The sequence below is a fragment of the Harpia harpyja genome, chromosome 17 (genome assembly GCF_026419915.1).
Source record: "Harpia harpyja isolate bHarHar1 chromosome 17, bHarHar1 primary haplotype, whole genome shotgun sequence".
Classification (NCBI taxonomy): domain Eukaryota; kingdom Metazoa; phylum Chordata; class Aves; order Accipitriformes; family Accipitridae; genus Harpia; species Harpia harpyja.
The window spans coordinates 2,761,666-2,774,370 of NC_068956.1; the positions used below are offsets into that span (position 1 = coordinate 2,761,666).

The window sequence follows — 12,705 nt, forward strand, 5'->3', positions numbered from 1 at the left end:
CAAAGGTAGTCAGTCACCACCTCCCACTAACAGACAGATGCCCAGCTAGCCCCTGAGCAACAGCTACCTTGCAAAGACTGACCCGTTTTTTACTTATAAGCGTGGTGTTATATGGTCTGGAATATCCCCTTGGTCGAGTCGGGTCAGCTGTCCCAGCTGTGTCCCCTCCGAAGCTTTCGCACACCCCCAGCCTACTCACTGCGGGGGCAGAGCGAGAAACAGAGGAGGCCTTGGTGCTGTGCAAGCACTGTTCGGCAATAGCTAAAACACTGCTGTGTTACCAACAGTGTTTTAGTCACAGATCTAAAACACAGCACCATACGGACTGCTATGAAGAAAATTAACTCCATCCCAGCCAAACCCAGTATCCTTCATGTTGTAGCTTTCTTTCCAGTTGTTTTTACCAGACAGGAGAGATGGCTCCCTAAATAATACGCTCTAGTGCATGGTTTTATTTGAAATAATGTTCTTTGCATTAATAGTAGGATTTTAGCTATAATACTGCATGCTAATTTTGTGTCTACTATGACCATAAAAGCCTAATTTTTAATTATCTTTTTAGGTAATACCATGTGAAAGCTAATTACTCTTGAGACTTATCTCTTTGATTAGTTTCCTGGTCTCTTAGTTTTGTCAGCTGGAAATGCAACAATAGGAAAGTTGCTGTGGCCTGTGTTTCTGATTTCAGGATAGAATGGCTGAACATACTCAGTGACAGTTATTAAAGCTGTAAAGCAAATACATTCTCTATGGTTAAATTCAGTTTTTCTTAGGTTTCATGTGTGTCTAGAATTACAGGTGCTGAAAAACTGCACTCGACTATCAAACAGAGCAATTTATGCTCACTTGCGGTGTAAAGTCATAGTAAGCTGACCGTAAAATGATTTTTCTTCTCACAGATACATGCAAGAAACCCAAATGAGATTATTTTTGGTCTCAATGATGGTTATTACGGAGCTTCATTTGAACAGAAGGTAAGGGTATCTCGTATTTGTTCTGGCTTGTTAGTACTGGTGACAAGCTGCAATTCAACTTCTAAACTTAAATTTTCACACTTGGATGCTCAGAACATTAAAATGCTTAGTTTTGAGAAGAAACACTTTTTTGACATGACAGATAAGAACTGTTATCTCGCCTCTGTTACATGGACATCTGAGCTGTTCTGGAAAGACTTAAAGCATAGCATTTTAAGTCCAAAAAAAGCCTGGTTACTGAAAATACCCCTTGACTTTATTCTTTGAGGCATTCAAACATACAACGTTTTGAAAATGGTGTGGCTGTTCAGACTCATTTTCATGGTAAATACAAAAGTCCACTAAGTTTTGGTTCTCACTCTTAAAACCAGAGTTTGTAGCTTCTAAATGGGAAGCTATTTATTTGCTCTGTGTTGCAATTCTTTCACCCCATTTTTTTTTTTTTTTCCCCAAAGGCTCCACTGTAGTATTTGTGCCTGTTCAGCCAATATTGTGACTGCAGCCAGATTAATTACATGGCGGTGCTGATTATTACACTGATGATGAAAAAGTTTAAACTTACCTATTGTAAATAGCACAGCTGACAGGGTCCTTTTTTAATCCCAAATTGCTGGTGGCAGTACTGTGGTATAGATAGGTTGTATAAGGAGTCCTTGGCTGGAGACAAAATGACTCTTGACACACAGCTACAGTTTCTGCATTAGCCACAACCAGCAAGTCCAGTCTTGTGGGGATTTGAATGGAGGCAGTGCCTTTATAGTCAGCAACACAGGTAACCATTCTTATGTAGGGAGAGTGGAGCAAGGGACAAGGTGGCTATGTGTTCAAAACTCTGGCTGTATGCAAGCCTCCAAACTCTGATTAGTATTTTGATGGTTATCCTTCAAATTGTAGATGGTTTGGTACACAGCTCAGACTCTGCTTCCTGGTGCTGTTAACTGAGTTTTCCTGAAGCAGGATGCAATTCTAGTTTTTCACGGTTTGAGTATTAATAAGCTGGGCCTGAATTCAATGGTGGTAATGCTGTCCTCTTTCCTGATTGTTTGTTGTCAGGACTTGCTCCCTAGCTCATAAGGTTTACAAGTATATCTTGGTTTTGGTTCTTGTACGTGCTCCGTAGCTAAGCTGCAAATACAGTCATAGCCTATGTAGAGCACAAATAATCTCCTTCTTTATGCTTCCCTATAATTTATTCAGTTCTTTCTGGCTGCAAGAGCTAGAAATTTATTTTGTCACCCTGCTCTGTAGCTTCTGATTGCTTGCTTTGTCAGTTCCTTGACCTAAATCTCTTCTTGTATACTATATACCTCGTGTTTTTAAGTGCCTTGTCTGCCCTTCAAGCCAAACTAGTTGACACAAGTAAACTCTTCCTGTAACCTGCAGAAGCTGTGTGCACCTAAGGGGTATTTCTGCTTTTAGTTGGTCTTGCTTCATAATTTTCACGTCAATGCTGGATATTCTAAACATCACACAGCCCCACTTTGGTGGTTATACTAAATACTATGAAGCACCACCTGAAACCTTCTGTAGAAAGGGATTTTTGGTGTCAGGTTTTTTATCTCCTGTGGTGGTTTTTTTCATTCTGGTGGTCATAGTGGGTCTCTGTAATACTTCAACACGTCTTAGTAATAGGCCTCAATTCTTGAGATAATACATGGATAGAATAGCAGTTTTTTATTTGCACTGGCACATATGAAACTGTTATCAAAACAGATGCTTACTAATATCATTTTGCGAGTCTAATGAAAACCTTGTGCACAAAGACACTTCAGTCAATGTTGGAAGCGTCCTGTATTTTTGCGTGTCTCAGTATGGAGAAAGTTAAGGTATTGTACTCTTATTTTTTTCCCCATTGCTCAAAAAAATCCTTGTTTAATAATTCTTTGGACTATGAATTAATTGCCAAAGTAGATTTATGGAGTCTTACAATAAAGTGCATTTTATTAGTGTATTAAATGTCTATGTCATTAATTAAGACCACTTACGAGCCAAAATAAGAAAATTGTTAGAAGCTGACTGAACCATTTTGGCAATATTTCATGAACTCAGAGTTTCAAAACACACTGTAGATGTACTTCTGAGCATTGCTTGATCCATCTGGAACTAAATGCAAATTCCCATTTTCTGTCCTGTGAACTTACCTGTAATAAGAGAGGTGGAAGCCTAAAAGCTATTGTAGCAGAATAAACTGAAGCAGGGCAGGAACATTAGTGACTGTCACAACTGTTGTTTTTATTGATGAAAATTGTAGATTTCTTGATTAAATGCATATCTCCCTGGTAAAAAAAACAAAAAACAAACAAACAAAAAAACCCAGCAAGAGCAACATGCTCAAATAGGAATATTCTAATTGCTAATTTGTTTAATTTAAAATCAAAGGACTGGAAGCTTACAGCTTTACTAGGTAATGCACTTTAGCTGCTGTTTTAGAACCTTAAAGCCTGCTTGCATATAAGGTAACCTTCAAAATGCAGGTTTGTGCTCAAAATGCTTGCTTTTTAGGAAGTTCCTGTCATATAAAGGAGCAGCAGCACTCTAGCAGCAACACTGGTGGAGAAATTCTAGGTAAACCAGACAATGGTAGTATTGCAATTTTTGTCTTAAAATAAAATAACCATATCCAGGGCCTCTTTATTGTTGTTAATACCATCACTGACTCTTCACTTTTTTTTCCTACTGATGTCAAAAAGCCTTTAAATTCTGTATCCTTGACAATATATAGGTGTTAGAAATTTTACGTTTCTTCCATCTCTTCTGTCCAACAGCAACTCAGCTGTTGCTGATACGCAATGAAAAAATGAATGTTTTCTTTGGGTAATGTTCTTATTCAAGTTGCAGTTTTCTTGCTGCAATGGATGCTTAGCTCATGGCAAGAAAAAAGTTGGGAAGTAGGCTTTCAGAAGCCTTTGTGCGTGCCTTCTAAGCCCTGAAGGGTATTAGTGCTTTATTGTAGGTGTCTGACAGTGCTCATGTAACTCCTCTTCTAGTGTTTACAGCTTTTCTTCTCAATGTAAATACAAATGTGTGCTGCCAATATAGTTGCTTTGTTCATAACCACATTTGACTTTCACATAATTGTTCATCCAACTTCTGGTTTTGTTCAAGCTTTTTTTTTATTATTTTGTAGTAAATTCTGCAGCAATTTTGCTAGAAGATTTCAGCAGGATTCTGCTTTTTTTGTCACAATCTTGTCCAGCTTATTTTCCTGTTTCCTTTCTGGCATGGGACCACTGGAGCACTTGTTCCTCTCTTAGTTTCATCCTCTCCTAGTAATCATACAGTGAAACTCTATTTGGATTTGCTCGAACTGGACCAATGTTTGAATAAGATAGATATGAGCGTCAAAGATTTTTTTGAAGCTGTCAGCCTGGACTTAAAGTATTTCCAGTCCTTTAGCAGTTTTCTTAATCTGCTTGGTTTTGTCTGAGTCTGCATGCTTGTGTGTAAATCCACTTTTTACCCAGGTTCAACAAAATAAGTTCTGGGTGCTATATTGGCTTTCCTAAAACCAGGTTTCTCCTCTGGTTTCCTCTGCTTTCCTGGCTTTCAAATTTTCTTTCAACCATTTTATGCTTGCTGCTACTAATCGGTCAGACTTGCCCTTGCTATTGCAGTGATATCTTTTCAGAAAGTGCGTTTAGGGAAGCAAGTATAGCTTTTAGTTAATGACTAGCTTTCTGTTGTCTCCTTAAAGAAATAAAACCCGAACTGGTCTATACAGTTCTCCATAACTCAAAACATTTGGCTGTTGCCAGGGGTATGGGAAAACAGGAGATTAAGTTATATTCTTCAGGGATAATGAATTGTAGCTATTTTTTCAACTGTCAAGCAGGAAAGGCCCTTATCTTTGGAAAGCTGCATCTCTATCTCCGGTATGTGGTCTCCATCAACGTAGGTAGAGTCTTTACCTGCATATGCATTTTTTCTTTTTCTTTTTTTTTTTTTTTTAGCAGCTAGACCCTGGCCACTTTGCACAACCAAAGCCTGTTTGTGTGTTTACAAATACATGTGCCTATATCTAATAAGTGCTGTGGCAGAGAAGTAGACATACTCCGCTTTCGAAGGGCACACTTTAATAATGAAGTCTGAAACGCTTCCATTACGCATACTGCAAGTTTCCTTGGGATAGAACAGTTTGTATAGGCGACTTGGTGTCTGACTTTTTGGGAATTTCCTTTCATCACACTGTAGTACAGGGGAAAAAGAAAAGGGTAAAATATGTTGCTGCTCCAAATTCTTTCCTTCCTGGAACTAGTTATTCTAGGCTGTTACACTTGTTCTCTGAAAAATTTGCACTTCGCCGTCTGAAGGCAGTGTTTCTTGAAACGACATCAACTTCATGGTATAAAATGGTGATGCTGATAGTTGTGCATTTTCAGTTTTCCACCATCCTAGTTCATTCAGGCATTAAGATGACTTTATTTTGGTATTTTTTCAGCGGATGTATGTATGGATTTCAGCATGTAGGATCCAACATCTTGAGAATGGAAATGAGCTAAGGCAGCTGATGATATGGTGCCTGTGTTGCAATATGATGCATAATGTAGTGTATAGATCTCACAATTATTTAGGTGGAACCTTATTTTTGGTGGAAAGGAATGTCTGCTGCATGGCCTGTGGCAAATATGGTTGTGTCAGCAGATGTTGACGTGTAACTCTGCATTTCAACATCTTCTGTATGGAAACAGCCTGTTGAGGCAGGAAAGAATACGTAGGCAGGGATTGTGGTACTCGGAGTATATCTATATCACTGTTGGAAAATTAACTGATCGTGTGTACCAGCTGGGGCCACTTCATACACTAAAATAAATGCCTTTTTTCCTACAATCCATAAACTTTCTGACAATGCTGCCAGGTGGTTTGACCTACTTAGAATTCGCTTTATCATGTGAAGAAACAGTTCTGAGTTTGTGGCATTTCTAGGAATTTGTGTGACTGTGCCTGATATGGAAAAGCTCGGTGTCTGACCTTTGCAGCGTGAAGAATATCAGTTTGTCTGTTACTGCTTTGATGCCTCTTGTGCAGAATGTACACTTTGGTCTCTTAAGAATGACATAAGTTTTTTTTTTGTTTTTTTTTTGTAACTTCCAAAAACTTGTTCACATCATTCAAAACTAAGATTGCTTTGATCTTTTAAATGTGTTACAGCATGGATAAATAATAGAGCTTTATCTCGTGGTCTTGTACATCTCTGGCACATTACTGAATAGGCTCTCAGATCTGAAGCTGAAGAATGGCAGTACTGTAAATTGCATCCTTCAGTATTTCTGTGCATAAAATTTGTGCAGTAATGGATTCTAAAGTTCAAGAAACACACTCCAGGTCTAGAACACAGCTAAAGTGATGGGTTGTTAATATCTTTATAGGTAAGTGCTGTTGTAGGCCAGACTTGAACTTGGTGTTATTGGCGCCTTAAATTGTTTCTACCTACCGTACATAAACTGTATGAAGATAGATTTAAGATACATTAAATGCAAGATAGTTTGTTCTTTTACCAGAAGTGCATGTTTTTAGTCAAGATGGAAAAATTTTTGATTCTTAAATTAACATTCTTTCTTTGCCTTAAGGATCACTCAGGTACCCTGAAGAATAGTCTTCTCCAGGTGGATCAGAACTGTGTTCGTAACTCTTACGATGTCTTCTCTTTGCTTAGGTAAGGTTTTTGAGAATATTCTGCGTAGCTATTGTAAATTCTTTAGTGTGCGTGGAATGAGCCTTTCCAGATATTAAAAAAACTTCCGGACTATCATGTGCAAAGGAGATATCTAGTAGTGCCGATTTACCGCTGGTAGCAAGGAGGTGGGCTTTGATGTGTGTACTTTCCTTGGTGGTTTCTAGGCTTCTGCTGTATGGATGCTTGAGTGCTCTGAACTAGAGCTGGCTGTGGAGCGAGACCATGGACTTGCCTTGTGAATGTTGAAATCATGGAGCTTCTTTGTTGGAGATCTTCTGTGGAAAGCCCCTACTCTCTTTTCCTCAACAAAATTAAAATTTATTTAAATAAATTAGAACAATGATAAAAAAAAGCAACTTGCCAAAACTTAACTTGGTAGAATGATCCCGTAGCTGGAACAAAACAGCTACACACCTAAGTGTGTGTGTGTGTTTTTGTAGTTTTTTTTAACATTGAACCACTGAATTGAATTTACCTTTTGCATAATTCTCCCTTGTAATACAGAAAAGAGGCACTGCATAGTCAGGACCCCAGTTACTCCAACACATGTATGGCATAAGAAAGGTATGGTAACTGCGCTTTTGGGTGGTTACTTAGGTGTCTTTGCTGGTGAAAAACATGAAATGCTAGTATGAAGGTAAACAAGAAGGCCTTTTTCAGATCTGCTTTAATTATAATAGTTCAAGAATGTTAGCTGTGGGGAAATATAATAGAGGTTTTAAACACTGTTGGTAGGTTGGTTTTGAGGAATTTGTATTTAAAAGGCATTTTACAGACAGGATAACTTCAGTTCTGCAGTAATAGCAATAGATGTGCTACAAAGGAAATGTTTAATATGCTTTCAAAAGTCTTTGGAAAAACGCATTTGGTTTTTTTATGTTGTAAAAGTTGAATCCATTTGATAATGTTAACAGTAGGTGTCACTGTTGCCTGCATAAAGCATTAGCTTTCTATTCTAAAGTGAAGAAAGTGGTAGGAAAAGTTAGCTCTAGGTTGCTTATTCAGAAGTCTTTATTTTATAAGCTCTCTTAAAATTTAAACGTGCTGTTTCTTGATTCTGTAAAATATATTTAAACTAAAGGCTGCTTTTGAAATGTCTGTCTTCCGTACTTTTAGCGGAAAACAACCAGGGGGCGTGTTATGAAGTTCTGATTACATTCTGGCACAGTCCATTAGAAGAGAACTCTTATGCTACCTAACATTAAGTTTTTGTTAAATAGAAGAAAATGTGTGCCCGTCATCCTGCTTGCTTTGCTCATGCGTTTTTTTCACATTTCCTTTGCACTTCTTTGTAGTATGAAGCATGCTCCAGAAAAAACACTCGCTATTATACCAGGTGGTCATGGACTTGACCAACTGGAGCCCTGTCTAACCCTGTCTAATCTGAACTGTGGTCGTTCTTCTGAAAGTGTCTGACTGTCTATCACAAAGCTGACAAGAAATGAAGATGTCAGCTTTGATAAAGCTCCTCTTGCTGGATGCTCACCAGTGCTGTTTTGAAACCTGATTACTGGAACCATGCGCTTTGCTCAGTCTTGGGAAGGTGAGAGTCCAGGCACTGTCTCTTACAGTTTCTAGGCATGCTGTTGGGTGTAGCTCCTGTTTAGCCCTGCCTCTGAGCTAAGACTTCCTCCTTTGTTTTTGCTTTGTCCTAAAAGGAACAGTTTTTCCAGACCTCAGCACCAGGAATGCTGCTGACTATATTTCAGTGGAGTCTACATACCCTATCAAGCAGTATATATTGCATTGTCTAGTTCCAGCAAAAGTCAGAAGTTATAATTTGTGACCATACCTAGGTGCTATTTTTGCCTGTTTCCTTCCTAGCTAGGAAAGTTCTTCAGGAACTGAGGCAAAGTCCGCTGTGTAGTCCAGAATCCTTTCTATTATCTCTCACATTAACTCTGTTTTTTTACAGGTACACTTTCTCTACTGCTGCTTACCTTTTGATATCTAGCTCAAAAGACTGGTGATAGCGTTTATTTTTTTTTTAAATAATCTCTAGTCTCTTCTTGTCAGGTTTCCTTTTTCTCCTGCCAAGCAGTCTGGTTTGCCACATTCTTCTCCAGGTGTCCAGGCTTGAGTAATGAGCCCGTGGACTCTTTCCAAAGATAGTTTTTGTGAGAGGATATTCCACTTAAAACCAGAAGAGAGATGGGCATACTTTGAGTGGTGATTCATTTGACAGGACATGTACTTTGGGAGAAAATGGATTGATGTCTGCCTGCTTCTGTCCATTGGCTATAAAGAGAATAGGGAGGTGTCTACACCGTAAAGGTTTGCATCTGGTTACATAAATCCCACATTTTGAAGATTTTCTCATGATATGATTTTTGTCTAGTAAAAATTCACGAGCTGCACACGTCACTTCCTAATGTTTCCATGAGACATGAATATGAAGAACAGCTTGTACTGGCTTTGTTTAAACTTCTCAAAAAAGGAAGCAATTCCTGGTGATGGTGGTATCTGCATCCCAGTTATTCTGATGGTACCGTGCTGCCAGGTGTGGCATAGCCACTGTGATCAGCTGTACAGTGTGAAAATCAATTGAGAGTGCAGATTCTAGCTCAACCCTTAACTCTTGAAAAACTGCAAAATGAGAACTTCTATGGTTAATCTCTATCTGCTATCAAAACTGCTTTTTGGGGAAGAAATTATTTCTTTTTTTTTTCTACTTCTTAGAAGTGAATAGGTAAAACTTTTGAAGCTTGTGAATAGGCCTTAATGAAAAGCACGTGCTTGGCTCAAATTATGTTGATTAAAAAAATTAATTAGGAATGCTAGAGTGTGTGAACAGTAGAAGATTTTTCGAGTGTTGGATTAAAATAGTGCCTGTGTGCTCAGATGCTTAATTACATGGATTTACAAGTTAATTAAGCAGGAGGAAAAGTTTAAGTACCCAGACAGCTTAGCTTAACACAAGGAAGTTCTCAGCACCTCTGCAGCTCATGAACCTTCTTGTTTTGGGGCAGGGACAAGATCCTCAGGCAAACATAGTGCTGCTAATAAGTTGTTCATGCCATATGGAAATGACGAATGTTCTTCCAGCCATTTGTTTTAAAAAGGCTAACTAACAAAAATTAACCACCCCAACTGGAAAGCTAAAATTTTGAGGTTTTTGTCCCTTGGCCATATTGTCAGATTTCCTGAAAAGAGGTCACTTAAAGGCTTTCTAAATATTATGTAGCTGGTGGTAATAGGTTATACAGTAACACGTTTCACCTTTCACATAACACTCAGGATGGGCCAAATTCATCTGAGGTCATGTTCTGGACATGTCTCCATAATCAAGCTCTCAGCACGTTTGCAGCACTAATGGGAATAGCTTTATATTTAGTATTCTCTTAGTTTTGTATCCTTTCTTTTCTTTAAACTTTGAAAAATAGACCTTTCAGTATTAAGTGGTGTTGGGAACATGGGATATGCTGACAATCACTAAAGAAAGGGCTTAAAATCCTGTATGTTAAAATTTTATTTCAGTTCCTAAATACAAAAAGTAGTGTCTTGTATTCTACAACAGCTTTTCATGGTATTGTGACACTTAGAGGAATTGGCCTGCTAATAGCTTTTGTGCCTTTAAGTATGTGAGTGCCTGAAATCCTCCCAGATTCTGCCTGGAGACAAGAAGTGCTCTAAGAACTAGTGAAACCTGCCCCTTTGAAATTTTGCTTCCTGTATTTTTATCTCTCCAGTCAAAACAGCTTTCTCTATGGCTTAACCATTCCTTGAGCAGATGGAATGGCAAGTTTGTGCTATTTAGCCAGCCAGTTAGTGCAGACTGAAAACATTTTTGATTGTATTTTTGTTTAAAAAAAAAATATTGTTTTTTAACAACAACAACAACAACAAAATCTGATATTGGTACAATTTGAGTGCTGGAGATGAGTAAAAGACCAGGTCCAGGCAACTGCTGTAATATTGCTAATATCTAATCTGGCTGAAGTTGATTTAAATAATACTTTTAGGTGTTAAAGGGCTTCCTCTGCTACTGCCACATGTACATCTGATCTAGTGGATTAAATCCTGAAAACTAGAGCAACTCCAGAGACCACACAGGCTGTGCCTTCATTAAAAACAAAATGTTCTTGCAGTTCTGGTGATAAGCAAATAAATCTGGCTGCAGTTCCCTGGACAAGTAAACATGACTTTTCAAACCAAATTATAACACTAAGCAAACAGTTTCCCTGTATTTTGCATCACGGCAATGATGGCCCAGGTTCAGTGACTTTAAATGGTCCAAGGTTGCCAGTGACAAGACTGCTCTGAGGAGGATCAGAGCTCAACTTCTGAACTAGCAACTAATTACTACTTTCTAGGTTAGGGGCTCAAAGAAACTTGCAGTGCACTGTTGAGCATTGGGCATGTTGATACATGACAAATAGAAATAGAATTTACTAGAAATTGTCTGAAGTCCCAGTGCCTTAAGTATTCCCGTCGTTTTCAGGTTTCATAATCTGTCATAGGCCAGGGGTATGCTTCAAGTGACAGGCTTTGTTTCAGGATTTGCCATTAGTAATATAACTTAATTTAAAGAAGAGTGCCTGTCTTATCACCGAAGAAGTATTATTTAAGAATATAAATGTAGGTAGTGTTTGTCTGCAGTCTGAAACTTTGAGAGGTTGGTAAAATCAACTACCTTAAATGACCAGGACTGAAACATGGGGACCCAATATAAAATCAGCTTTTGTTTAGTTCTACCTATCTCAGGAAAGAAGCTTTTTAACAGATATATTGCTTGTGTGTTTAAATTCTTCTATCTTTATTAGCAGTCTTATTGAATGAACAGAACTTAAACAAGTTGATCTCTAAAACTAGAAATAGAGAAAAATGTAAGCAGTTGTATTGTTGAAAAACTCATAGTAGCTCAGAGTAGTTCCTCTGAGACTACAGAATCAGTGGCATTGCATGTGCCAAATGTAGTAACTGCCTTTGGGCAGCTATTTTTAACACATGGAAATTATGCTAAACTTGAAGCTGGTTTTCATATGCTCTCTGGGTGGGGAATGATAGAGTAAGCAAGGTCTTAATGGGCTTAAACTGCTTTGTGCTAAGGTGTATCTCAGGGGTACATTGACCTGTTTACAGCTACAGAGAAGCACAAGACAAGTCAGTCTTAAACAATGTCGGAGTGTCCCATCTTGACAGCCAGTAGCTCAGTCAGACTTTGCTCTTATATAGTTGCTATAAGCAGCAGTTCCAAACTTTAGGCGTCCAAATGTTTGGTGAGTGAAAAGGAGGGAAAGCAGGAAGAAAACATGCTGTCAGCTGCTCTCTGACTTTTGGGGTTGTACAGCATCTAATAACAAACCCAGAGGTGAGCCACACAAACCTGTACTGTCTTTTCAACTTCCCTGATGTTCCTCTATTTCCATCCTCATCTCCATGGAAGAAGTGAACCCAATGGAGCTGTGCAGTAAGTAGGATTCAGCCTCTAGCCTCTGCAGTTCTGACTGCATGGAAATAGAGAGTTGCTCGTCGCTACCCTATTCCGTTTAGCATGCTGGTAGATGCATAGAGGTAAGGGGAGGTAGGAAAGATTATTATTTTTTTTTTTTTAAATATGCACTGACAGTTAAGTCTCTTGTTTCTAGCTTTTTTTCTTTGCTCTTCTTTCCTCAGAGAAGGGTCCCAACTCATAGCTGCAACAAAAACCTCTCTAAATGTTGTAGTTACAGATGTTCACGCAGTAGAAACAGTGCCATGTCCTGAGAAGATGGCGTGTGCTTGCCAGGAAAAGGTTGTCACTGATAGCCTGATGCTCTTGCAGTGCCTTGTTCTAGCTTTTCCTGTGGGTATCTTAGCAGTCAAATCGCTGGCTCACGTTGCAGACTTTCAGACTTTAATGCTGCTGCTGCCGCCATCACCCTCTCCCAGGAGATGTGGAAATACACTGTCTCAAGCGTGGAATGGATAGTAGGGTTCCTCTGAGCGTGACTTGTGCTCTTACATCAGTAAGTTCCGCTGCTAAAACTTCCCTTTGCTAGTGATAAGTGTGGTGGTTTTTCTGTGATGGCCCTGTTGATGTTTCTAACTAGGAAAGATTTCCACCTGGAAGACCTG

General features: G+C 38.8%; 1 protein-coding gene across 4 annotated transcripts in view; it reads left to right on the forward strand.

Moving 5' to 3' along the window:
- Window positions 1-12,705, forward strand: part of UVRAG (UV radiation resistance associated) — a 97,007-nt gene that overhangs the window by 21,896 nt on the left and 62,406 nt on the right. For all 4 annotated transcript variants that reach the window (XM_052812450.1, XM_052812452.1, XM_052812451.1 and 1 more), the window contains 2 exons: window positions 900-974; window positions 6,542-6,627. In XM_052812450.1, coding sequence (XP_052668410.1) covers window positions 900-974; window positions 6,542-6,627 — 161 coding nt within the window. The remainder of the gene's footprint in view (window positions 1-899; window positions 975-6,541; window positions 6,628-12,705) is intronic.